At 45.5% G+C, this 26,423-nt stretch overlaps 2 protein-coding genes across 2 annotated transcripts in view; both read left to right on the forward strand.

The window, feature by feature from the left end:
* The window catches only part of PPP2CB (protein phosphatase 2 catalytic subunit beta), a 30,047-nt gene extending 20,776 nt beyond the window's left edge, over window positions 1-9,271 (forward strand). The window contains exons 6-7 of the mRNA XM_032796576.2: window positions 20-138; window positions 8,582-9,271. Coding sequence (XP_032652467.1) covers window positions 20-138; window positions 8,582-8,654 — 192 coding nt within the window. The 3' untranslated portion in view covers window positions 8,655-9,271. The remainder of the gene's footprint in view (window positions 1-19; window positions 139-8,581) is intronic.
* Window positions 9,272-20,653: 11,382 nt separating this feature from the next.
* The window catches only part of GSR (glutathione-disulfide reductase), a 40,542-nt gene continuing 34,772 nt past the window's right edge, over window positions 20,654-26,423 (forward strand). The window contains 5 exon segments of the mRNA XM_075066053.1: window positions 20,654-20,715; window positions 20,717-20,781; window positions 20,784-20,833; window positions 24,617-24,643; window positions 25,934-26,022. Coding sequence (XP_074922154.1) covers window positions 20,654-20,715; window positions 20,717-20,781; window positions 20,784-20,833; window positions 24,617-24,643; window positions 25,934-26,022 — 293 coding nt within the window.

The following is a 26,423-nucleotide window of genomic DNA, read 5'->3' on the forward strand; positions in this document are numbered from 1 at the left end:
TAATTATTTTACATTACAGGGTTACAACTGGTGTCATGATCGAAATGTGGTTACCATTTTCAGTGCACCCAATTACTGTTATCGTTGTGGGAACCAGGCTGCTATCATGGAACTAGATGACACTTTAAAATATTCCTTGTGAGTAACTTACCTTGTTTCAAATATCAGAGGGGTAGCTGTGTTAATCTGGATCTGTAAAAGTGGCAAAGAGTTCTGTGGCATCTTATAGACTAACAAACATATTGGAGCATGAGCTTTCGTGGGAGAATACCCACTTAGTCGGATGTTTCAAGTGTCTCTCTTCTTTCTGAAGGGTAGAGATGCAGATCTTGGAACTAATGGTGCTACTCTCACATGCTCAGGGTTTCACTGATCACCAGATTTGGGGTCGAGAAGAAATTTTCCTCCAGGGCAGATTGGCAGAGGCCCTGGAGGTTTTTTGCCTTCTTCTGCAGCGTGGGGCACGGTTCACTTGCTGGAGGATTATCTGCACCTTGAGGTCTTTAAACCATGATTTGAGGACCTAAGTAACTCAGACATAGGTTAGGGGTTTGTTACAGGAGTGGGTGGGTGAGATTCTGTGGCCTGCGTTGTGCAGGAGGTTGGACTAGATGATCATAATGGTCCCTTCTGACCTTAAAGTCTATGAGTCTATAATGAATCAAGAGTGTGATGCAGAAATGGAAATAGAAGTTTTGAAAGATTCTCTCATGTGATGCTAAGTTGATGAAGGGGTTTACAAGGTAGTTTTAGTTGGTGTTGACCTTTGAGAAACATGGCAGTGAGTCTCCCTAAGGATTGCTGCAGCCTTTCCTTAGTGATAAGAGATCCCTTCAGAAAGTCCCACTATCAGAGAGTCTGAGTACTTGGCCTTCATATCCCTATCTGTAGAGACTACAAAAGCAACATATATGTAAGATCAATAGAAGACTATCAGTAATAAAAGAAGAAAAATCAGTTTTACATACCCTAGGGCTTCATTTTGAAATCTTAACATCTGATCTTCAAGTGGCCTCAGCATGTTCTCACTTGTGGAATCTCTGCACCTCTGCCATAAGCTTCTGGAACCTTTTGGAAAGCTGTGTCCATTGGGATTACTTTTCCCTTCCATCCCTGGAGGTTCCAGTGATATAAAAAGAGGAGTGGGGGAAGACCCAAGCCACTGTTCAGTTCCTTCTAACTGCCAAAGTTGCAGAAAGCTGAGATTGTGCAATGTCCTTGGTGCTGCCCTTGTCGAGTTTTTTTGTATTTTGTTCCCCTTCTGTACTTTGGGGACTAATTTTGTTTACAGTTTGTGAGGTTGATTGAAAGAGAGAAGGCAGGTGAACAAGAGTGGCAAACAGGAGTTTCAGTGAGTGTAGCTGCAGTTATTGTGCTTGGAGGTAGTGTGAAAGAAAAGAATTGGTTAACCAAGGAACCAGAGAGTGGAAACTAGAGGTTTGGGAGTTTGTAAGCACCAAGAGGACCCAGTGGCATTCTACACAGCTATGGCCGACAAGAATGGGAATGCTGTGACTTTCAGAGAAGACCAGGAAGAATTCCACACAGCTTCCTTCTTCGAGTGATTGCACATGCGCATTCCACTCTTGGTGTGTGCATACCCTGTGCACAGTCACCAGAAATTTTCCCCTCAATGGTACCAGCTGAGACAGTTGCTTTAACTGCTTTCCTTGCTTTTGCAAGTATTCAGTGGACTGTGTTCTCTAATTTTCCCCCAAATAGTTTAGTGACAATAAGGTTATTAGAGTTTAGTTGGTTAAGTTTTATCCCATATGAGAATCTCATTCAATTCTCGGTGCCGAAGGATGCCTTTGTCACCAGGCTTCAAGTCCTCAATTTCCTGCAGTAAGGCTATGCCCATGAGCAACCTGCACTTGGGGAAGCTCGTATTGGAGAGCATTGCCAAATCTGCAGGGACTTTAAGATCTTCAATCCAAGCTAAAGTTTCTACTGATGGAGACCTTGAGACCTCCATCTGAGCCAGGTGCCTCAGCATCACTAAGTAATGTGCTTCTTACCATGCCTGAGTCCTGGCATCATTCACTGTCCCCAGTGCCGAAGGAGAAGCATAAGAAGCAGAGTGCTGAAAAGGGGCAATCCTCTGCACCCAACTCTGCTAGGCATGGGGTTAAGAGTAGTGTGTGTGGCCTAAGTCTAAGCACTTCTTTGCTTATGGACACCAGTGCCTAGGCAGGTTTCATCCAGTCTGGAGCCAGAAAGAAATCCTTCCACATCCACAGCACAACATTCTACCAACAACTATCTCAAAAGATAAAGTTCCACATGGTCACCCGGCATCCCTCATTCTCTCTCTGGACCATGGAGACTGGTGTGCTACTCTTGATTTAAGAGGTGCCTACTTTTATGTGTCAATGTACATAGGGCATAGAAAGTTCCTTAGGTTCATAGTGAAGCACTTGCATTACAAGTTCATGATGCTTCCATTCGCCCTCTCTGCAGCTCCTCAACTGTTCCCAAAATGTCTGGCCATGGTAGCAGCATTCCTGAAGAGACTAGGAGTGCAGGTCTACCCTTACCTGGATGACTGGCTAGTCAAGAGACAGTCCAAAGCCCAGGTTATATCCAGCACTGAACTCATTGTTCAAGGCCTATTGATCAGTGCAGACAAGTTTACTGTTTGCCTGGTACAGAGCTTATAAGGGTCTGTGTTCGACTCTACTCAGGCCAGAGTCAAGATTCCAATCTCTAGTGACACACCTCAAGGTTCATCCAGTCACAACAGCCTGAAACTGTGAAGCTCCTAGGGCACATGGGCTCGTGCACATGTATAGTAAAGAAGTGTGTCAGCACCTCGGACTCCTCCCAGCATAGCTGGCCTCAGTGTACTTGCTAAGCTGTCTTCATCTGGACACAGTACCTATGTGAATTCTAATGTTGCTGAATTGGTGGTTGGAGCCCCTTGCAGTGTTTGTGCAAGAATTCCCTTCATTCATCCTAAGCCTTCAGTGACTCTGGTCTCAGATGCATCAGCTCTAGAGTGAGGAGTCCCTCTGGTTTCAGGGTCCTTGGTCCTTGAGGAAGCTCTCTTTTCATACCAGCATCAGAGAACTCCGGGTGATTTTTCTTGCCTGTCAGGCTATGCTATCTCCTATCAGAGGGAGAAATCTGTTCTTATAGACAACACCACAGTTATGTTTTACTTTAACAAGCAGGAAGCCTTTGGCAGGAAGCAGTTCACTTGTGGGAATTTTGCATAGCTCGTTCAGCCAACCTTGAGACATGTTACCTTTCAGAAGTGCGGAGCGAGTGGTCTCTTCACCTGGATATAGATAGATGCATTTTCCGGCTGTGGGGGACTCTCCACATAGACATTTTTTTGTGAACTAGTACAATAGAAAATGTCATCAGTTTTGCTCCCTGCCAGGCTACAGTCTGGGCTCAATAACAGACATTTTCCTGCTATTCCAAACAGAAAAGTTCTACTACATTCCCCCCTCAATGCTGCCCCTACAGAGTGCTGCTAAAGATCAAGAGGGATCACACCTAGGTTATATTAGTAACTCCAGTGTAGTCCCGCCAGTGCTGATTCTCAGCTTTACTGGACCTCTCAGTGGCAACTCCAATCTCAGTCCCAATGCACCTGGATCTGATATCCCAAGACCACACGATTGGCTGCTCCACCTGAACCTGCAAGCCCTTCATCTAACAGCCTGGAAGCTCTGTGGCTAAATCCCGGAGAACAGGTTTGCTCAGAGCAAGCTTGCCAGGTCTTACTAAGTAGCAGAAAGCCCTCCGCCAGGGCCACCTACCTGTCAAAATGGAAGCAGTTCTCTGTCTGGGCCTTTCAAATGGGAGTCTCCCTGATGCATTCATCAATTCAACACATACTCAACTATCTGCTGCACCTGAAACAACAGGATTTAGCAATTTCCTCTGTCAAGGTTCACCTGGCAGCAACATCCGCTTTCTATACTCACACAGATAACTCTTTTTTTTTTCCCCTAATGACATCACAATTAGATTCTTAAAGGCCTGGAAAGGTTGTACCCTCAATTAAGGGAGCCTATTGCCCTCCCACCCACCCTTGGGACCTGAACTTGGTCTTGTCCAAATTTATGGGACCACCATTTGAACTGTTAGCAATGTGCTTCTTATACCTTTCCTCATTGCTATCTCTTCTGCCAGAAGGATCTCTGAACTGCATGCCCTCACATCTGAACCACTGTATACAATCTTCTTTTAAAGATAGTTTACTTAACCCAGATGAGAGCATTTCTTTCTAAAGTAGTAAATTGATTGTTATGAAAATTTGAAATATAACTGTTTTTATCCAAACCCACACGCAAATAGAGATTAGCAGCTGGCGTTGTACATAGGCGGGACCAAACCACTTCGGCAGTCCATGCAACTGTTTTTAGCTATAACAGACAGAATGAATGGTCTACCAATAACTTCCTGCATCCCTGCTTGTTTATGATCTGGCAGACATTTCACCACCAGTCAAACTGACAGCTCACTCCACAAGACCTCTGTGGCATACCTAGCTCAGATCCTTATGCAGGACATTTGCAAAGCAACAACCTGTTCGTTGGTGCATGCTTTCTCCACCTATTACACCATCACCCAGTACTTTAGAGATGATGCCAAATTTGGTCGAGTCTGTGTGTATAAGAACTCCAGTCCCTCCACCCACTATATTGCTGCTTGAGAGTCACCAGGAGTACAATCACTCGAAGAAAAAAGTTACTAAACCTCTGTAACTCTTGTTCTTCGAGATGTTGCACATATTCATTCCACAACCCACTCTCCTGCTGCTCTACATTGGAGTTTCCAGAAGGATGGAACTGAGAGGGCTCAGGGTAAGCTGGGCCCTTTATACAGACACCAACGGCATGTGGTGCAGAGGGTGCTTAAGCTGCCTCAACAGATAACACCTAGGAGAAAAATTTCTACCAACTACATGTGGGGCATGCACATGCCAGGATTGGAATGGACATGTGCAACACATCTCAAAGAACAACTGTTGAGAAATGTTAGTAGCCATTTTATCAGGATTATGTTCTTGGTGTGGAAACTGCAGAAAACTTCTAACAATCCAGCTGTCTGAATGCAATGGTGAACTAAATGGGACACTTGTGAATGGCTGCCCAGATCAACCTGTAAGACAATGAAGTGTGCCCACAAAGTTCTCCAACCATCCAAGTAAGACTGACAATCCATGATGAACTTTCTGCAAGAGACTGGTGGACAACTAGATTGCATGTCGTGTTTTGGGTCCAGGAAGACAAGACCTGACTAAGATGGGATAGGCTTCTGAAGTTGGTGGGCAAGGATCCATTGGCATTGGTGCTGATAACACTGCCTCATGGAATATCTCCCAGATAACAGACAATTTCAGGGATCTTGGAAGGCTACAGAAGAAGGTCCAGGTGATCAAGACTGTTCCTGTTCTGCGAGCAAAGGTGGACAGAAAGCAAAGGATTGTGGACGTGAACTGCTGGTGACGTAGCATAAGATAGAGGAATTTGGCTTTGTGAAATATTGGTCCACCTTTATGGTATGTTTAGTTTGGATGGCTTCCATCTCAGTAGAAGGGGAACCAGTCTTCTAGGGAACAGGCTGGCTACACTAGCCAGGGGGGTATTAAACTAACACAAGGGAAGGGTGAAAAGGGGGAACGAATGAGCACAGCTGTGGATCAAAATTATGATGTGGAGAACCAAATTAAGCAAGGTGCAAGGGATATGAAGAGAAGAAATTCTGTTGTCTATGCATCAGTGTTAAGAGCCTTTGGAATTGCTCATTTAAGCATAAATTTAACCTAGTTGGCATTATGGAAACCTGGTAGGAGAGGCTTGCATGATTTGGAATTTTAAAGCCTAGTTGTGTATGTAAAAATCCTCTATGTAGGTTATTTTTCTGAGGCATTTTAATTTGGGAAAAGACTTCAAAACTTGTAAAATAGGACTAATGAGTGACCTAAAATTGGTGGAATGTTTTTGTTTTGAAATGAAGCAGTCATTACCTAAGGCTTGGAAAATTCTGGAAAATGAGACCTTATTAGAGTTTGTGGATGTATAAACAATGACCATTGTAACTAATCTTCAAGATAATTACTGTATGGATCCAAAACTTGGGCACACCTTTCCTCTTGAAATGCTCTGGGACAGAAGGGTACAAAAGAGGGAGTGCCTTCAAGTGCATCCTCAGTTCCTACTACTAATTCAGGAATCCTTAATGAGGCTCCAAAGAAGTGGAGGAGGAGTACAGATCCATATAAACATTTGCCTCAGTCACTATGGTAAGTAGCTGATCATTCTCCTTGGAGAATTACAGGGTTGATTCCCACTCCAGGATATTAACAAGCAGTAGTAACCCTTCAGCAAGTGTGTCTCATGAGTGTTAGTGAAAGTGGGCACTAATTTCCTTAGTAGCCTCAGCTGTGGCATCACGTGAGACAACAAATATACAAATGAAGAAAGACGAGTCTTAACGAGGCCGAAAAAGTAGGTAGCTCAGAAGCTCGGGACCAGTAGACAATGCCTAAAATGGTGTGGGCACGGAGAAATTTAACTGGCTGCTAGACTACATGTAGAAATAACCCCCAAGGACAGGAAAAAATGGTGTGGAGAAACTAATGAGCATTAGGGGCCTAGGGACTCTTGAAAATCCTATGAGACACCTATTTGCAACTTTAGGTGTCTAAAGATGTTTCCTGTTCAACAACCACCTTGCCATCCTCCTGCTGGGTCAGAGTCTGAACTCATGAGACTACAACAGGACGTGCACCAGTGCCTGGGCTGACAGTGCACCATGTCCCCAAGAGGACCTGGTTTTGTGACTGCTTTGCTCCCAAAGTTTAGTAAAACAGTTCACTCTTAGGTTGAAGTACAGGCTGTCTTTTTGGCTGGATAGAGTGAGAGTTAACCCCTCGATCCTGGACAAACATCAGTTCTTCAGGCCTTAGACCGTACACTCACTTATGCCCTGTCATCCTAAAAATGCTGAACCTCAGTTCTTTGAGATCCCTTGGCCGGGGTCTACCAAAGACAGATCCTCTCCCTGTCCACCACGACACACTTGAATTTATCTGAATCCTTTTTTAGGGCCTTCCATTGGTTTCTGTGTTTCAGCCAGTACTCCTTGAATCTCTTTTCATACCTACTGTTAGCAGATGCATTTGTAAACAGGCCTCGACTGTGAGCTCTGTCGGCTTCCTGTCCACTAACCACATTTTAAACTTGTTGGGGACTGTAGATGAGCCCTTCTTTGCTCGTGCTGCAGAGTTGCAGGAGACTACTTTCACACATCAGTGCCCTGTTATTTCCCAGTATTTTCCCACCACCGTGTATATACAGCTATATACAATGCAATACCAGTCAGGTAGCCCCTTAGGGAACAGCTTGCTCTAACAGCAGCTGAGAGCAACAGACCCTCACTTTCCTGTTCCTCTCTTCCTACTTCCTTCCTGCTAGCTTAATAGGCTTCCTCTCAGCAGGCTCACAGGTGATTGCTCTCAGGCTCCTTTAATGAGCCACACCCTGCCAGCTCCAGCCAGTTCCCCTTGATGGGAGCTATGCTAGCAGGTTCTGAGCTAACGGGCTGGTTCAGTGCCTCTTAAGCCAGCACCCTGTTACAGGGACATACCTCAGAGTTGCTCTAACCCAACCAGGTCATATAAACCTTCCAGTATAGTGATGTCTGTACTTTTACCCCATTTGTGGAGAGATTCTCCCTTCAGTGCAACTTCCATGTGTGTCACCTCTTGTTTATTTGCACACATCAAACCATTTTCTTATGAGCCTCAGCTGTCAATTCAAACTTAAGCAGTAGAGACTTTTTGAACTATTCATAGTCTCCAGTATCAACTCATCCATCTGGCTATAAGTCCCTATCACTTTGGGACCAAGTAAGGGCATGAGACAATGGAGCCGGTCCACAGGATCAACCTGGGTCAAATTTGAAGCCTTCTCAAAGGCAGTGAGGTAGGCGTCTATATTCACCGCCACTACCCATTCTTTTTTGGACCCCTCTTCTGAGGGGGATAGGAGAGCAGGAGAGTCATGATGGATAAAAGTATTTTAAAATGTTACACTGAACTTGATACATTATTTAATATTAACCTACGTATTTGTGCAGTTGTTACACAACACATGAATTGCTAATTACGTCTTAATGGTGCAGCTCTTTATTTTGATGCTTAGCTGCAGAGCAGTGAAATATTACTCCGAAGTGTATTTAGCTAATCCCAGTATTTTTGAACCTTACTACATCCAGGAGGTAAAGCGGGTGCATTGTTTTGCCGACATTAGGTTGTGTAATGAGAAATGGGTTGCTTATGATAAGAAAATAGATGAAGAATTCTGCTCAGAGGGCCTTTAGAGATGGGCTTCAACAAACTGTAGCCTATGATGATCTTTATGCCAGTTGATAAGTGTTTGCCTCCGATAAAATGATAAAATTTGGATTTTCTTCTAGACTTGCGCACATGGTGCATTAGGTGGAGATGTTGGGATAAGTTATAGCCTAGCAGTGGGGAAAATGTTTTGTATTTGTATTTAAAAATTCACTAAAAGTTAATGGTAGCAGCAAAAAAATAATTTTGTTCTTTTTACTGCAGCCTTCAGTTTGACCCTGCACCTCGTCGTGGAGAGCCTCATGTTACCCGTCGTACTCCAGACTACTTTCTATAAACATCTCCTCACACCGTCCTTTGTAGGAGGAAGTACACTTGGCATTTTTAAAAATCAACAATAATTTACACATTTCTCTAAGGAATTGGGATCTATCTCGGCTTAAAACCCCCATCATGGACCAAAATGTGCCATACTGAGGATGAGCGTTTAGCACAATTTGAGACTGAATTCAGTACAACACTATATATCTTATAACAATCAGTCCAACAGTCAGTTTGCCTGCTGTATTTGTAGTAATTGTTTTCTTCTGGACTGTTCAAAGAGAAAAGGTAATTCTAACACTTTCAACTCCTTTTATGCTTATTTGTAAATTTAGTTGTAGTGTTTAATTGGCATTAATTAGAGTTTGGAGTTTATTTTTAAGGACAATACACAACTAACTTCTCGCTCAACCTACCACCCTTTGTTTTATTGACATGTATGATTAACTTAACTGGAGAATGGAAATAGTTCCTGTTGGGAGTATGTTGTCATAACATTTAAAGAGCTTTCCCTTTTTTAGTTAACATACCATTCTGTGTTGATCCTATCTTTTTTTCTGTATATTTGTCATGGAAGTGCTTGCATCTTATCTGGTGTATTTGAACAAATAAACTTGCAATTGTAAACCAAAACAGATAGGTAGTCTAAAACGGTTGTGATCTGCATTTGTGAAATGATTATCTGTAACTGGTTTCAGAATGTGATACAGCTACTCAAACTCAACACAAAAGGTGTTTGGGTTGTAAAGTATTTATCTATTTCTAGGTTTCTGTTTATGTCTAAAAACATAGAGCCTACTTGGTGAAGAGGTTAAAGTGTGTACTTTTTGGCCATAATATACAATAGAACACTCCTAATGGGATGATTGTCAACACAGTACAAGCATGTTAATCAATAGAGGGCCACCTCCTTCAGGATGTTGAGCAGCTCCCTTCTCTCCCGGTGGAGTCATTAGAAGCAGGACTGGCTCCAGGCACCAACCAACCAAGCAGGTGCTTGGGGCGGCACCTTATAAGGGGCGGCAAATTTTGTTTTGTTTTATTTGGGGGGGTGGCGGTTATTTTTGGTTTGGTGGGGCAGCGTGTTTTTGTTTTTGTGGTTTTTTTTGCTTGGGGCGGCAAAAAAGTTAGAGCCAGCCCTGATTAGAAGTTGAGCATTCTTGGCAACCATGTAGTATGAAGTGGTATCATAGATACTGGTGTATGACAGTTTAAAAGATGAATCAGTCAAAGGATGTTCTTGTGCTTGCAGATCATAAAGTAACAGTAGTTTTCCAAGTGTCATCTGCATTTGTGGAATCAAGGTGCTTAAACCATGAGCTTCTAGAACCATCTAGTGAGCAATTCTCTTGGAGCCACTCATCCCTCCTTCACTGAAGGTTCAGAGGACATAAAATGGGGGAGTGACCCCACCTGACCTTCAGTTTCTTCTAAGGCACAGTGAGCTCAGATCCTGCTCAATGCTTCTTCACTGGTTTATTTCTTCTGCCCTTTAAGGGCTATTTGTATTTGTAGTCAGGTTAGTCAGCTTTTCTTAAGAGGCCCATATGGCCCGGGCATTGTCTGGACCCACGAAAGCATGAGCCATCTCATATCGCCAGATTGAGGAGGCATTTCATGTCTGACCGACTAAAGCTGATAGTCTGGAAGTTCTCCATTTTTACCACAAGTGCCTCATGTAGTTGCCCCCAAGGTCATTAGATGGTAAAGCAAATCTAGTGCCATTGATCCAGCAAACAGACTCTGGTGATCTATTTGTTACTGTGATTTTGGGTCATTATAGTTTGGTGCTGAATACTTGTCACCGTTGAATCTGGAGAACTGCTTACCAAAGTGGTTTTGTGCCCACCATAAGAGGCACTGAGATCCCCAGATCCGTGCAGTCAACTGAGGATCCAATACTGCCAACGGTTGAACTACTTCTGTGCCCAATAGAAGTTCATCAGTGTTCCCAGATCCACTTGATCAACCATGTGAGCTTTGGGGCATAGGCTAGGTACTGTACAATCCATGACTAGAGCTCCTAGGCTCAATGATAATACAAAGAAGTCAGGTATCATCATTTTGGAAACACTGATGTGTGCAACATAAATGGCTCAGAGGTCTCCAGATATGTCTGGGTTGACCTAATCAGTCCTGAAGACTTTCCACCATCCACTTTCTGCTTTTCTTCTAGCATAAACGGTGTCATGGTTACTGTTCCTGTCCGTATCAGTGGAGTTCAGTGCTGAGTTGAGTCCTGCAGTTACCTCTGGAGAACCACCTGCTAAAGTGGTTCTGCCACTGTCATGAGAAACACCAAGGTCCCTGATTCAACTGAATCAATCCAAATTTGGTTCTGGGGGTCAAGCACCACCAACAGCAGAGATCACTGTCAAAGTAGTTTTGTCTGACTTTAGCAGTATTGTGGTTGACGAGTGAAGTGCCAAGGATCATGCCCATTTTGCTTCTGAGGGACCATGTGCCAAGATTCCAGCTCTGAGGGTTCTACTACACTTCAGTGGCACTAAAATCCCCAGATTCACATGGGTCAGCAGAGGCAGGTGCTTAGGATCAAGCTCTGCAAAGAGCTGCTCCCCAGTGGATGGAAGTGGAGGTCTGTACTGAGGTTTCTCATGGACCTAGCTTCTCAGACTGGGCTTCAATTTACTATAGATCAGCATTTACTTTGCCTATAACCTATCCCGGGGGTCACACTGAACAATGTGCTACAACTAGCTCCCTGTACCAAGCCAAGAAAAAGACTTTCTGGGGTGGCTTCACCATGGAATGAGCATCAGACAGAGTCTGGGATTAGCCAGTGTCATTGGTGCTGTTGCTGTGATGTTGAGTCCTTTCTTGGTGCCGGACACACCTAACAGCTCCCATCCTTTGCCTTTGATCACCTCCTTGGATCCCATGCTGAGCATTTGAGGGTAGTCTCAGTAACTCCAGTTTTGAGGTGCAGATAATTGGGGCTTGAGCATGGGATCATGGATAATGGCACTTTCCAATTTGGGGGAGAAGCATCAGGCTGGAGCCCCTGGATTCACACTTGAGGATAAAAATACCTATTACCTGGACTTACTGGTGTGTAAAGTTTATTCCTTGGCCACACTACAAGTAAGAATTGGCAGCTAACATGCAATCTTGGCAATGTGACTTCTTGCATGGGTCTGACCTGGTACCTTCAACAACAGAGATTTATCAGCTCCCCTCTGGCAGTGGTTCTCAACTAGGTCTACATGTATGTGCAGAGGTCTTGCCAATTTGCCTAATTTTACAGCAGGCTGCATAAAAAGCACTAGCCAAGTCAGTGCAAACTAAAATTTCATACAATTACTTGTTTATACTGCTCTATATACCATTATATCATAAATATCATACTGAAATGTAAGCACAATATTTATTTATATTCCAATTGATTTATTTTATAATTCTAGTAAAAATAAGTCAGCAATTTTTCAGAAATAGCGTGCTGAGACACTTCTGCATTTAAGTTTGATTTTTGTAAGCAAGTGGTTTTTAAGTGAGGTGAAACTTGGGATACCTAAGACAAATGAGACCCCAGGAAGGGGTTTAATAGTCTGGTAAGGTTGAGAACCACTGCCCTGTGGGTTCCAAAGACTGCTCTCACTGACTTTCATCCTGCTAGAAGCATTCTTTTTGCCTCTGAGGTCTGTCCTTTTAGTTGTATTGAGCTAAAAGCAGCACACTTGGCAGGAAAGTCTTGAATAATGCCACCTTTCATGTATTGGCTCTATCTCACTGACTATACCTTCATTTTATGTAGTGGGAGACATCGAAGACATTTTCCGGCTTTTAGGGGAAAAGTTTCCTGGATCTGGCAAATGAGAACAGCTCAAATCAGATTTGTGTAAAGAAGTAGTCCTAAAGTGAGAGAGTTCAGCAAAAGGGTGGGCTGTGACCTAACCTTCTTAGAGTAGTGTCACTACTGGGTGCTCCTCTTGCACCTTTGATTGGAGATTTCACAAAAGCAGTGTGTGGCCCGCATGCGTGTTACCCAGTCTTGTGCTCCACAGTGTTGTGCTAGAGCGCTGCGTGGATGAACTACCCTCAGTTCCTTCTCTACCACCTTGGCCTGAGACGGAGCTTAGCAGTGATTTGGTGTTGAGTTTTACCTCAACTGTGTCCCCACAGCCTTACCTCTGGTCTACACTGGGGGGCGGGGAATCAATCTACGTTACACAACTTCAGCCAGCTGAAGTCGATTTAGATCTACTCACTGTGGTCTCTTCACTGTGGTGAGTCGACAGCTGATGCTCCCCAGTCAACTCCACCTGCGCCTCTTGCTCCAGAATCAATAGGAGAGCGCTCGGTGGTCGATTTATCACATCTAGAGTAGACGTGATAAATTGACACGCAGCCCCCCCCCCGCTGGATCAATCACTGCCCGTCGATCCTGTGGGTAATATAAACAAGTCCTTAGAGTAGTTAATTATAGTTATTAGTGTAGTTTAGTAGTAGTCCTAGTAACAGTAGCTTTAAGAAAAAACTTAGCCATTGGCTTGTTTTCTCTCTTAGTTGGAGCTTTACATTACTGAGAGGGGATGCCTTGGTCTCCTGGTTTCAAACATTACCTATTGTGGTGAGAGGCAATCCTGGTGAGTGACTGACACTACCAGTGTATCCATTGCCTTGGGGAATCTTGTATATCCCAAAAATGCAACTTATGTCTGGTATTTAAAATCTAGAGCCAGAAAAAACAGGAAGATCAAACTTAGTTAAATAAGATGGAGAGCTCATTGCACCTCGCCTCTGACAGAGGTCAGGGGACTCCCCAAGCCTCACCATTCAGGGTGCATGTGGTGGGACCCTGATCAGTCACCATGGGGGCGGGGAGAGAACCATGCTCCCAGTCCCACTCCACCCCAAGTCTCACTTCTCCCTCAGCCCTCTTCAGCCACCAGTCTTGCTTTACCTCCAGGCCCAGGCCATCCTCACGTGGGATGGGGAGGGGAGAGAGTGTCATACTTCCAACCTTGCTCTGCCCAAACCTGTTCAGCCTGCAGTCCTGCTCCGCTTCCAGGCCCAATCTGCCTCTAGTTCCACTCCTCCTCAACTCTGCTCCAGCTCCACTCTGCCCCCAGCTCAGCTGTGTCTTCATTCCCTCTCTGCCCCCAGACCAGCTCCACCTCTAACCTCAACTCCTCCCCCATCTGCAACTCTGCCTTCAGCCCAAGCTCTGCTGCTGAGGAAACTTTGGCTGTGCAGTAATGGGGAAGAGAGGTGAGAGAGAGGAACAGATTAACAATGGTGCAGAAACGTCCATTGATGGATAGTGGCAGTTTTCCAGAGGTCTCTGAGGAAATAGATCTCACTCATGAAAGATGTCCACAGCCATCATCTTGCTGATGGGAGGCATCCATGGAGGTCTCCACCCATGCCATATGTACCACCCCATTTGCCATTAGACAACCTTCATCACCCACCCCAGGAAACCAGTATCTTACGAAGAAACCTTTGAGGAACAGGAAGGTAGGGCTGATGAAGAGGTCTTTCTTACCAGCCACCATCTTTTCTTCATTCCGGGATGAAGCTAGTATGTTACCTCCACCATCCCTGGCTGAGAATTTCAAGTAATTCTAGAACCTTAACAAGAGAATTGCAGATTCTTTGCAGATCCTTCCTGAAAAGGTCTAAGAGCCACATCATAACCTGCTTGACATCCTTCCTACAGTTTCATCTGCCTTCATTGCCCTGCCTTTTAAAGAGGCCCTTCTGGACCCTCCAAAAGTTATCTGGCACATCCCGGTCACAACTCTGCCCATGTGCAAGAGAGCAGTTAGGAAATATTATGTCCCTTCTAAGGACTCAGTCTTTATTTTCTCATCCCTTTCCTAACTCTCTGGTGGTCAAGGTGGTTAACCAATGTGAAAAGCAGAACCAACCTAAATCTGTGCCCTGTGATAGATCATAAGCTCCTTGACTTGTTTGGTAGAAAATCATATTTGTCATCTATTTCACAGTTCAAAATTGCCAACTGCCAGACATTGATGGTGAAATACACCCAGACAAATTATACTAAGCTTAACTCCTTTATTGAGCATTTACCAACAGAACACAGAGAACAATTCCAGGCAATTATTGCCAAAGACCAGCTTCTTGCCAGAACATCTCCACAGGCCTCACTTGGCACTGCTGATACTGGCACTTGTTTGATTTCTACAGCGGTAGTTAGGAGAAGGGCCTCCTGGCTCCAACTCTCAGAAGTTCCAAAGGACGTCCAGAATGCAGTCAAGGACCTGTCTTTTGATAACACTAAATTGTTTACTGACAGAATGGACAAATCTCTGCACATATTGAAGGCCTCCAGGGCCACTTGGTGTTCCCTGGGGATTTATACTACACTTTCTCCTGTGGGTAGGGGTAAGTCCCAGCCAGTGCAGAAATCCCACCACGCCCAATTCTAGAGCTCCCAGAGATCATATGATCAATGCAAGAGACCGGTTCCAGAGGAGAAAACTATCCACTTGCAAGACCAAAGATTTGAAACCTTCCACCATGAAGCACCAATTTTGATGCCGTGGTTGAGATCCTGAGCTACCCTCCCCATTCATATCTACTGCAATGATTCACCCACCTTCCTCCCTTTGGCAACTACCTTTACCACTTCTGGTGGGCTTGGGAGTCTATCACTACGGACAATTGGGTTTTGGAGATCATATCCCCAGGGTATTACGTTCACTTTTCTTCTCTTCGGCCTGCCAGTCCCCCTTGTCGATCCCGTTTCAGGACCCCTCTTACAAGCACCTTCTAAGATCAGACATACTCTCTCATCCTCTTGGGTGCTATAGAATCTATTCTCATTCAGCACGAAGGGAAGGGTTTTTATTCCAGGTACTACTTTGTTCCAAAAAAGAACAGCAGTTGGAGACCCATCCTAGACTAAGGTTACTCAACACTTTTGCGAAGACACAAAAATTCAAAGTGCTGATGCCTGCAGCAATAATTCCATCACCGGACCAAGGGGCTTGATTCTCAGTACTTAACCTTCAAAATGCATATTACCAATCCAATCCAATCCACTCATATCACAAAAGGTTCCTGTGTTTTACAGTTCGTTAGCCCCACTTTCAGTACAGGGTACTCTAGTTCAGCCTGTCATCTGCTCCAAGGGTCTTTTCAAAGGTTATGTCAAGCAGCAACAACACCCCTCCACAGAACAGGAACTCTGGTGTTTCCTTACCTAGACAACTGGTTTTCTGAAAAGTTGCTCCCACGATGAAACTTTACTGGTCACTTGCAAGACCATAGACTTCAACCTCGAACTTGGCCTACGACTGAACATTCAAAAATCCACCCTGCCTCCTGTACAAAGGTAGACTTCATAGTAACTTATCTTTATTCAACAGCAGCAAGAGTCTACTTCCCTGTGGACAGATTGGTAGCCTTACCTAACATCATAAACATAATCCAGATCAGCCCATGTTCCCTTGTCAAAAATTGTCTTCAGCTGTTGGGACATGTGCTAGCTGGCACTTTTGTTTATAGACCATGCAAGACTGAGAATGCATTGCTTTCAAGGGAGGCTCAGGACTGTTTGTGCACTGAGCAGACACAAACTAACCAAATTACTTTCCATACCCTCCTTCATGAAGGAATCTCTCAATTGGTGGAAATATCCACAGAGCTGCCCAAGATTCCTTTTCATGTGCTGTTCCCTGACAGTTGTTATAATGATGGATGCTTTCCTGTTAGTTTGGGGAGCACATCTGGATATGCACATGGCCCAGTGCAGCTAGACACCTCACGATGCCACTCTGTTCAACATCCTGGAACTCAGGGCAGTCATATATGCTTGTCACCAGTTTCTACCACTGATTAGGGGCAAACACATAATTCATGATGGACAACATGTCATGAATGTTCTGTATCAACTGACAAGGGCCAAGAGCTCCCCACTTTTGCCAAAGTTGTCAAAGTTTGGAATTGGTGCATATGTAGTCAGTCATCACAGCAGCTTATCTTCTGGGTGCTCAGAACCTGACCATGAGTACACTCAATAGGCACTTCTCTTACAACCAAAAATGAAAAATAGATTCCATTCACAGTATATTTTGGTAATAGGGTACTCTTCGGATAGACCTGTTTTCCACAGCCAGAAATGAGAAATGTGCTCATTTCTGATGCTGTGTTTGGCTCTGTTGTACTTTCTTCAAGGCTGTAAGGGGTCTCACTCTTCCTTCGAGGTTAGCCATGCAGTCTCACCAGCTCCAGCTCTCCTGCTTCACAGATATTGCTATGCTTATAAGAAGTAGAGGGGATCCTTTTCAGGGGAAAAGGCAATACGCTGTGTTTATTGAAAATACAACAGTTAGCATATGCATTCACACTCTCTCTCTCTCTCTCTCTCACACACACACGAGTTACCAGTGTGTCGTCAGTCGAGTCAAGCTAATGTCCAGTTAGACTGAGCACGAATGAGTAGCTGGGCTCTGTCAGTCATGATACGATGCGCCGAGGCTTTGCAGGATTGAACCCAGAGTTTTATGGCAAAACACGCCAGCTTTATACTTGTAAATTTCCACTTTAGGCTATGGATTTTGCAATGTCATTTTGTAATCATTAGTCCTTAAGTGATGTTAATCTTGGGGTTTTCTACTGTTATCTCTTATTTGTTGTCTTGCCTGTGGTGGCATTTGCCTCACCTGTGAGGTTGTCAGTGCTGCTAACTCATTTAGCATCAGCTACAATGGATGTTTTCTGATTGTTTCCTGCTGTCTCTCCAGATCTCTCACTTCTTCTTGATCATCTGGACATTTGTGATGGCTTTTACACTCATCCTTAACCATGCACACATCCTTTACTCACACCAAACAATTTTACAGAGAATTTCAGGAAGGATTACATTTTAGAAAGGGTTATATGGTTACTAAAGGGATTACAAAAGAACCTTACCTAACTTCATTTGCAATGCAAATTAGAAACAAGACCTTATTGCAGTGGTTCTCAAACTTTTGTTCTAGGGACCCCTTTCACACAGCAAGCCTCTGAGTGCGACCCCCTCTTATAAATTAAACCCACTTTTTTATATATTTAATACCATACATGCTGGATATAAAGTGAGGTTTGAGGTGGAGGCTGACAGCTTGTGACTCCCCCATGTAATAACCTTGTGAGCCCCTGAGGGGTCCTGACTCCCCAGTTTTAGAACCCCTGCCTTATAGCAAATACTGTAAGGAAAACTTATCCGAAAACAAAAGGTGACCATAATCAGCCATAAGGACTGTTCTGGTCTGTTCCTGCCTTAACATCAGTTCAGACACAGGCAGTCTCTCTGAAGCATTTTTTCCAACGGACCCTTAGGCTAGGGGTGGCCAACCTGTGGCCCTTCAGAAGTTAATATGCGGCTCCTTGTACAGGCACCGACTCCGGGGCTGGAGTTACAGGTGCCAATTTTCCAATGTGCTAGGGGGTGCTCACTGCTCAACTCCTGGCTCTGCCCAACTCCCCCCCTTCCCGCTCCTCCCCCCCAGAGCCTGCTGCATGTCCCGAAACAGCTGATCAGGAGGTGCAGGGAGGGAGGGGGAGGTGCTGATTGGTGGGGATGCTGGTGGGTGGGAGGCACTAGGAGCGGGGGCAGGGAGCCGATGGGGAGGGCTGCTGACATATTACAGTAATACTGTGGCTCTTTGCAATCCACATTGGTAAATTCTGGCTCCTTCTCAGGTTCAAGTTGGCCACCCCTGCCTTTGGCCATTCCTTTCTGCTATTCAAAAAGGGTGGCTGGCAGGATATGGTCAAATCATACATCAATACATTTAAGACATGCTGTGTTATTATATCCATTAAATTATCCAAAATACAAACAAAAATCCTACTACTACAATATGAGCTCTGCTTACTGAGTTCGATCTTCTAGTTAGAGACTTTTACATTCTTCAGGGACTACTGCACCTCTGCGTGTATTTGCAGTGTCACCAGGCAGTGTTTTGAAAAAAATAGGGTTTATAAGTCAACTGGTACACAACATCAGAAGTCCCTAGGTTAGCACAGAGAAAAAAAGGGGTTAAGACAAAGTCCATCTACTCAAGCCAGAGCAATCTACCACCCAAGTGATAGTGAACTCCATTTTTAATCTGTCTTTCTCTGACCCCCTTTGTCAGTCCCAGGTGAGGGAGCCAACCTCGTCCAGAAGCCCAGGCCTAGTCTATGCTTAATATTTAGGTTGACCCAGCTATGTGGCTCAGGGGTATGAAAAATCCACACCCGAAATTATGTAGTTAAGTTGATGTAACCCCTATTGTAGAATTATTTCTTCAACTTAGCTACTGCCTCTCAGGGAGGTGGATTGCTTGTACTGATGGGAGAACCCCTCCCGTTGCTGTAAATAGTGTCTACACTGAAGTGCTACAGCTGTGCCACTGTTGCGTTTCAAGTGTTGACAAGCCTTCACTCTTTATCTTCTGCCTGTCACATCTCAGCCCTTTTGTGCTCAAGCTGCTCTCTGCTCAGCTTCCCTACTGAGAGGTTAAGGGAAAACCTTCCTCTTGGTCACTGGTTACTCACTGGGGCTTCCTATTGTATCATTCATATGAGGTCACTTTTAACAGGTTCCAGCCATTTCCATAACATCCCATTCATTGCACCCCAGACAGGAAGGTGACACCCACACCTCATATCCTGAGCTACCCTCAGTGCAGACAGGGAAACTGAGGTACACATGCTTAATTAAAATATCCAGAAAACCCCACTTTGTCACATCCCCCTATTGAGATCAGCGGAGAATCCCCCTCCCTGCCCCCTGTGGAGATCAAAGACAAAAGGCCCTGTCACAAAGTGAGAATTTGTTATATCTTTATGATGCCTCTGTGTGCCTCAGTTTCCCCCCTATACTTTACGTTGCTACCCAGTGGAGGAAACACAGTTTGCTCTCAGGGCAGAGTAAGTGACATAGGTATGTGAATGTCTAGCTGTCTGAGGGGACTGAATGGGTGATTGAAAAAGACTAGCAGAGGCTGACCCCCATGAATGGAAAATGTGAGAATGCAAGGGAGAACCTCCGTCATGAGAACATTGACAATGACACCTACCAACCAATGACCCAGAGAGAGGAGGAATTCCCTGCCTCTCAGCTGGGAAGCTGAGCCGAGACCCCCTAGCTCAAGGTGTGGTGCATGAGGGTTTCTGTAAGAAGCTGGCACTGCTTAAAAAAGTCAAAGAGCCAGAGCCTGCAAGTGGAGTTCAATACAGCCTGGCTCATGAGCTGCTCTGGCTTGACCACTGTGCACTATGCTTTAACCTTGATTTTTCTGCGCAAACCTAAGGCCTGCCCCTGCTGTGTTCCAGCTGACTAATAAATCCTCTTCCCTGCTGAAACTGCTGCCTGGGTGTCACTGCACATCTGTGCCGGGCTGTACGAGTCCCTGGTGTGGGGACAGGTCTGTGCCAGGCGCTGAGCTCACCTGGCATCACCCAGCCGGGCTCGGTGTGAAGCAGGGGTGCAGGGAGGCGGCCCTGAGGCTACGTGACTTACCCTTAAAAGGGAGAGGGTTGCTCTGGAACACTGTTTAAAAGCAGGGCCTGAGCCTGTGGGGTTGTAACACCCCCGCCCTCCAGTACCATCAATGGAAAACCCGCCTCCCCTCTGCCCAGATGTCCCCATTTTATAGGGATAATCCTGATATTTGGGGCTTTTTTAATGTGGGCTCCTATTACCCCCCACCCCCATCTTGATTTTTCACACTTGCTGTCTGGTCACCCTAGCCCAGCCTGCTCCCACCAGTGTTCCCTACTGGGCCCTGAGCCCCTCTCCCTCCCCTTCTGCCAGAGCCCCGCCCCCGAGCACGCCCCGCCTCCCTTGTGCCCCGCCCAGGGTGCTCTCCTAAGCACGCCCCCTACGAGCTCCGCCCCCAGGCCCCCTCTCCCGCCCTGTCACGTGATCAGCAGCCCCCCGCCCCCGAGCACGCCCGCCCCTTCCCTCCCGAACAGGGAGCTCTCCAGCCACGCCCCCTCTTGAGCTCCGCCCTGTCACGTGACTCAGCAGCCCCGCCCCGCTGCCGCCGCGCGCTCATGCCCGCGCTCCGCTCCCTGCCGCCTCGGCCATGGCTGCGCCTTCGGACTACCTTGGTGCTGGAGCGGCTCGGGCGGCTGGCGAGTGCGCCGGCGCGCGGCCGAGCTCGGAGCCCGCGTGGCTGTCGTGGGCATCAGCGCCTGGGGGGCACCTGCGGTGAGTGCGGGGGGCGGGGCTGCGTGTGGGTGGGGCGTGTGTGGCAGGGGAGCTGGTGGTGGACGGATAGCGGTGGGGTGGTGGAGGATGTGTTGGTGGATGGGGCCAGGGGAGGACTGGTGTGTGGATGGATAGTGGTGGGGTGGGTGGAGATGTGTGTGGATGGATGGGGGTGGGCAGGGAGGGAGCTGGGTGTGTGGATGGATTGTGGTGGGGGTGGGTGGAGGGATTGTGTTTGGATGGATTGGGTGGGGCAGGGGAGTGAGCTGGGTGTGATGGATGGGATAGTGGTGGGGGTGGGGTGGAGGATGTGTTGGATGGATGGGGTGGGGCAGGGAGGGGTGGCTGTGTGTATGGATATGGTGGGGGTGGGGTGGGAGGAGTGTGTGTGGATGGAGGGTGGGTGCGGCAGGAGGGAGCTGGGTGTGTGGATGGATGTGGTGGGGGGAGGGCCGGGTGGGCTCTGTGTGGATGGTGGGGCTAGAGTGGGGGTAAGTGGGGGAGGGTGTGTGTGGAGGCGCGGGGTGGCGCGGAGACCAGGTGATGGGTGTGTGTGTTGGTGTGTGGGATGATGGGGCTGGCCGGGGGAGGGAGCTGGGTGTGTGGATGGGTGGGTGGTGGGGTGAGGCGGGGGAGGGGTAGGGCTCTTGTGTGGATGGATGGGTGGGGGAGGGGAAGGAGCTGGTGGTGTGTGGTGGATATGGTGGGGTGGGGTGGAGGGATGTGTGTGGTGGATGGGATGCAGGGAGGGAGCTGGGCTGTGTGGATGGATAGCGGTGGGGGAGGGCCGGGTGGTAGGGGTAGGGCTTCTGTGGATGGATGGGCTAGGAGTAGGGGTAAGGTCGGGGGAGGGGTGTGTGTGGAGGATGGGGTGGGGCGGAAGCCAGGTGATGGGTGTGTGTGTGTGTGTGTGGATGGATGGGCGGGCCGGGGGAGGGGGGGGCTGGGTGTGTGGATGGGGGTGGGGGTGGGGTGAGGGCCGGGGGAGGGGTTAGTGCTCTGTGTGACTGTGGATGGATGGGGTGGGGGGAGAGGAAGGAGCTGGGTGTGTGGATGGATGTGACTGGGGATGGTGTGTGTGTGTCTGTAGATGGATGAACATGGCTAGGGGCATGGATGGATGTGGATGGAGGATGTGGGGTATGTGGATGAATGTGGCTTGGGGAGGTGGGGGTGAGGACATGCTGCAAAGAGGGACTCCAATGAGTAATCTTGGGGCAGATCTCTGGGCCAGCTCTGTTTTCTTTCCAGAACTCATCTAGCTTTGTAGAAGGGTGGTGAGCTCCAAGAACAGGTGTGGTTTGTGTGCACTGATTGGCAGGGGGATGCCACCCTTGCTCTGTGGGCATCAGTTTAGAGGTGCCAGTTCCTACTAGTCTCTAAACTTTTTGTTTAAATCCTTTTATTTAACTGCAATGACTGTCACAAATAGAGAAAATGCCAGCACATCGACAAAGCGGTATTGTCAGGTGTTGCACAACTGAGATTGGTCACACATCTTTCTTCACAAGGACAACTGGCTTTGTGGATATTCTGTATTACTGAATTTTCACAATAGTCATTGTTCCTTACACACCTATAAGGGGATGGGGCCCATCCATGTCAGACTTTTTCCAAATCAGCTGCATATTCAAATAACCATTACCTTCTATTTCTTTTAGGAAGAAGGGTGTGTTTAGAAAATATATTAGGAATTATATAGAGTCTTATTGATTTTAAAGTGCATGAAACAAACTGACAAAAGCCAGGAAAGACCAGGAATTCCCCACCCCCATTTTTTGTGTGTGTGGTGCTGATGTTGTTTATAATAATATTTATTGTTGTGGGACCAAGACTGTAGAGGTTTCAGGTAGGATCAGTGTCCTGCTGTGCTAGGTTCTCCACACACAGAAGATGTGAACTTCACCAAATATCTTACAACCAATTGTAAAATAATTTGTGTGTATTCAGAACACAACAGATGCCTTTCCAGCACCTTAGTTTGCACAGATTTACAGAATTCCGAATGAGCAATATACTCTTCCCTTCTGCCCCAGTTAATTAGACAGTGTAGGATTTTTAAGAAAAAAATGGGCTCTGATTTTTCTCTCTCTGAGATACATTATGGATATCTTGTAAAATCAGCATACATTTAAGAGAGATTTGCTGATCTTTCTAAACAGAATCAAGTCCAGACTATAGAGCTTTTTACACAGAAAGTGATGGTGCTACAGTGTTGTGAAAGCTAGTGTAATTTCATTGAAATATTACCAAACTCAGGTTTCATCAGAAGTTTTTATTAAAACAATGCGAGTTAGTATCAGTTTATTTCTGACCTACAGGGTCTGATTGTTCATTGACATAATTGGTTTAGTCAGTATATACAAGCTGAGGATCTAGTTCACAGTAGATAAAATAGAGGATTTGTGTTTTTCAGATAAAATGGTACACACACAAAATAATCTTTCTTATGCTGGCAAAAGCAAAGAATAGAGATTAAGAGAATATAGCAGAGTACAGAGCTGTGTTTTGGTGCAACTGTAGGCATTTTAATACACTTCTGTTTTCAGCTTCTCCTGAAAAAGTATTTTAAGTATTTTGAAGTACCTTTCCTTCAGACAGAGACAGGGTGGTGGATCTGTGCAATGTATGTGTACTTGCTTTCCTATTGACAGGAAAAAGACTGCAAAGTTTTGATGAAGCTCTTTAGGAAGAAAACTTTTAATGAAAAGTATGAATACATTTGTATTATAGGGCCAATAACTGGAAGGAAAAATCCTCATTTAATCTCCTGTGAGCTCCTAGTATTTTTCTATACCTCTGCCATTCCTAAAAATAAGGTCAGGGTGAATTTTATGTCACTTGGCAGCTAGTTAAAACAGGAAATAGAACTACTTTGAGGAGTGAACAAACTAGTGTTGCATAAATCTGAAAGTAAAGCAGGGAGTGGCTTCATGGTGATTGGTTTAAACAGGTCTGTTCGGTAAGTATCTTGGTTTGAGGCGACTCTGCCCCTTTTCTGGCCTCTGAGTGCTCCCCCTCAGCTGTTTGGCATCTTGCTTTTGTCTCAAGGTGGGATCTTGCCATTTTAGGCTGTCAGACTGGGACCTGGGTATATTGCTCTGTGTACAACTGCTTATCACCCCAAAGGTGTGTGTGAGTTCACTGGTGTGTTCAATATGAATTTGCTTCAAGGACAGAAGGTTGTGAACCCATAGAAGCTGACCCAGTCATTTGAAAGATATCATACAATATTAGCATAGTTACATTTTTAACAGTTGGAGAAACTGAGGCACAAAAGGGGTTCATTGAAAAAGCTAATGACAACTGAGATTAGAACTCGGAGCTGGCTTCCAATTGTGTGCTTTGATCACTTGGCCACTCCCTCAAAAGTTACACAGTAATGGGGAGAGGGGAAGTATTAGCTGAGGACACTGAGCTATACTTGTATTTCTTTATAAGAAGTGCTATGCAATCTTTAGTATCCATACTGAGCAGCAGGAAATCCTGTTAAGAATCCTTTGAAAGACAACAGCTTTAAAATGGGCATGATACATGTTTTTTAACTTACCTTAGAAGGGTGAAGGGCTGAGCTCGCCCTGTGAGATTGGAACCTCTGAATCTGGTAATAGGAACTAAAGTGTCAAACATGGATGTCTCTTTGCCCAACTCAAAATTACTTTGATATTTCTGCATTGTGGGGGGGGGGAGAAAGGTGTGGAATTGTCTTCAATTTTGGGAAGCTTTACTTAGTGGACTTAACATTTTCTAAGTATTGATTTTATTATCATATTGACAAATGAAGACTTAATATTCTTCTCTCTTAGGTGAATGTTGGATGTGTACCAAAAAAGGTAGATTATTTTTTTCTTCTTTCATATTGTCTTTGTGTTGAAATGCATGTGTCTGCATCTGATTTTTCACAAAACAGATGTTGTTAAGAGAGTAGATAAACATAATGGGGTGCAGCTACAGTTAGGGCCACTTGCAAAAATACTCCATTCCACAATCCTTACTTTGCTTTTTTGCCTAAGGCTGAATAGGCTGGTTAGACTGTTACTATGTAAAATGAATATCCAAAGGACAAACTGTGCTCTTAGGTCCATGGATGCACACCTATTGGCATTACGGAGGTTACACCAGGGTATCTGTGAGCAGAACTTGTTGTTTTAGTATTTTCCTTAGGCTCACAAAAGCTGTTTTCCTATGGTACTATTTCAAGTCTGATGAGAAATGAAGACATACACATCAAAAAAGGCCACTTTTCCTAACGCTACTGTGTGCATAAACTTAGTGCTACAGATATGAGTAAGGCTCTACTTGGATCGCGAGATGATTGTCAAAAAATTGCAGCTGAGTTGCAGACAATCCATTGAAAATCATGGAAAAGTAATGATATTATTTGTGATAATTTGGCAAAGGGTTGGCAGCGGAGGCTCCTGCTATCAGGCACCCGTGGCTGAGAGCGGGGGGCTCTCACTGACAAATTACAGTGAAAGCCTAATATTGTGGGATCCACAATATCACAAATTAAGTAGGGCCTTAGATATGAGGTTTCTTCTCCCCAATCCCCTCCAAATCTTTGTGTATTAGATTGTGTAGTTCTATGTGAGCACACAAAGGGTGGAGTATAGTGCCAGGAGTCTCCTTCCCCCATGCTCCTGTACAGGGGCCAGACGCCATTGACTTCTTGCAGTCAAAGTGAACACGGGGCTGTTCAAACAGTGGTGCAAGTCTCCTCAAAGGGAAGGAGTAGGCCTAGGAACTCTCCCACCTCTGTACCAGCAAGCAGAGGTAGGCCTGAATAGGGCAAGTGCATGGTGCAGTAGTGGCCCTGCTCGTGCAGAGCAGACTGTGCCAGTCTCCAGGAGCTTCCTGCTGCATGGTGTTGGGGTATTTAAGGCCTGACGTTGCCTTTATGTATAAAACAATGCCTATTTAAAATAGTAATGTACGGAACTGAGTTGTTCCACCTAATCCATTTTGAATTACTAGAGACAATTGATACCCATGAAAGCTTATGCTCCAATATGTCTATTAGTCTATAAGGTGCCACAGGACTCTTTGTGGCTTTTTATAGACACAAATGATGCTTTTTTCATTAATGCTATGCTGAATTACTGTTCTCTTTACCTCTGTGACAGGTGATGTGGAACACAGCTGTCCACTTTGAATTCATCCATGATCATGCTGATTATGGCTTTGAAACCCCCAATGTTAAGTTTAATTGGCGGTACGTCTAAGTTTACATTTATCCTTTTAAAGCACAATTCATTTTATGTAAATATTGTCTTTTCTTTATGTATAAGCAGTTCTCTCACTGCGACTGTATATAAGCAGTTCTTTTCTGTGACCATGTCCACTTAATGCCCTAGGGGCACTGGGGGAGAAACAAGGCTTACTCAGTTGCTTGCAATTTGGTTCCATGTTCCTCATAGCCAGTGTGGAATGCCTGGGCCCATGGGCCAGCTTTGCCAGTGCCATACAGGATGGGGAGTCAGCTGCCAGCAAACTCTGGGCCTTGGTCAAGAAAACCTCTTGTCATTAATGACATAACCAGCTATATAGTGGTTTGTTTCATGTGCTCCATGCCCCTGAACCTCCCTTCCCTGTCACCTTCCACATCCCTGCCGT

Source organism: Chelonoidis abingdonii, chromosome 5 (assembly GCF_003597395.2).
Source record: "Chelonoidis abingdonii isolate Lonesome George chromosome 5, CheloAbing_2.0, whole genome shotgun sequence".
Classification (NCBI taxonomy): Eukaryota; Metazoa; Chordata; order Testudines; family Testudinidae; genus Chelonoidis; species Chelonoidis abingdonii.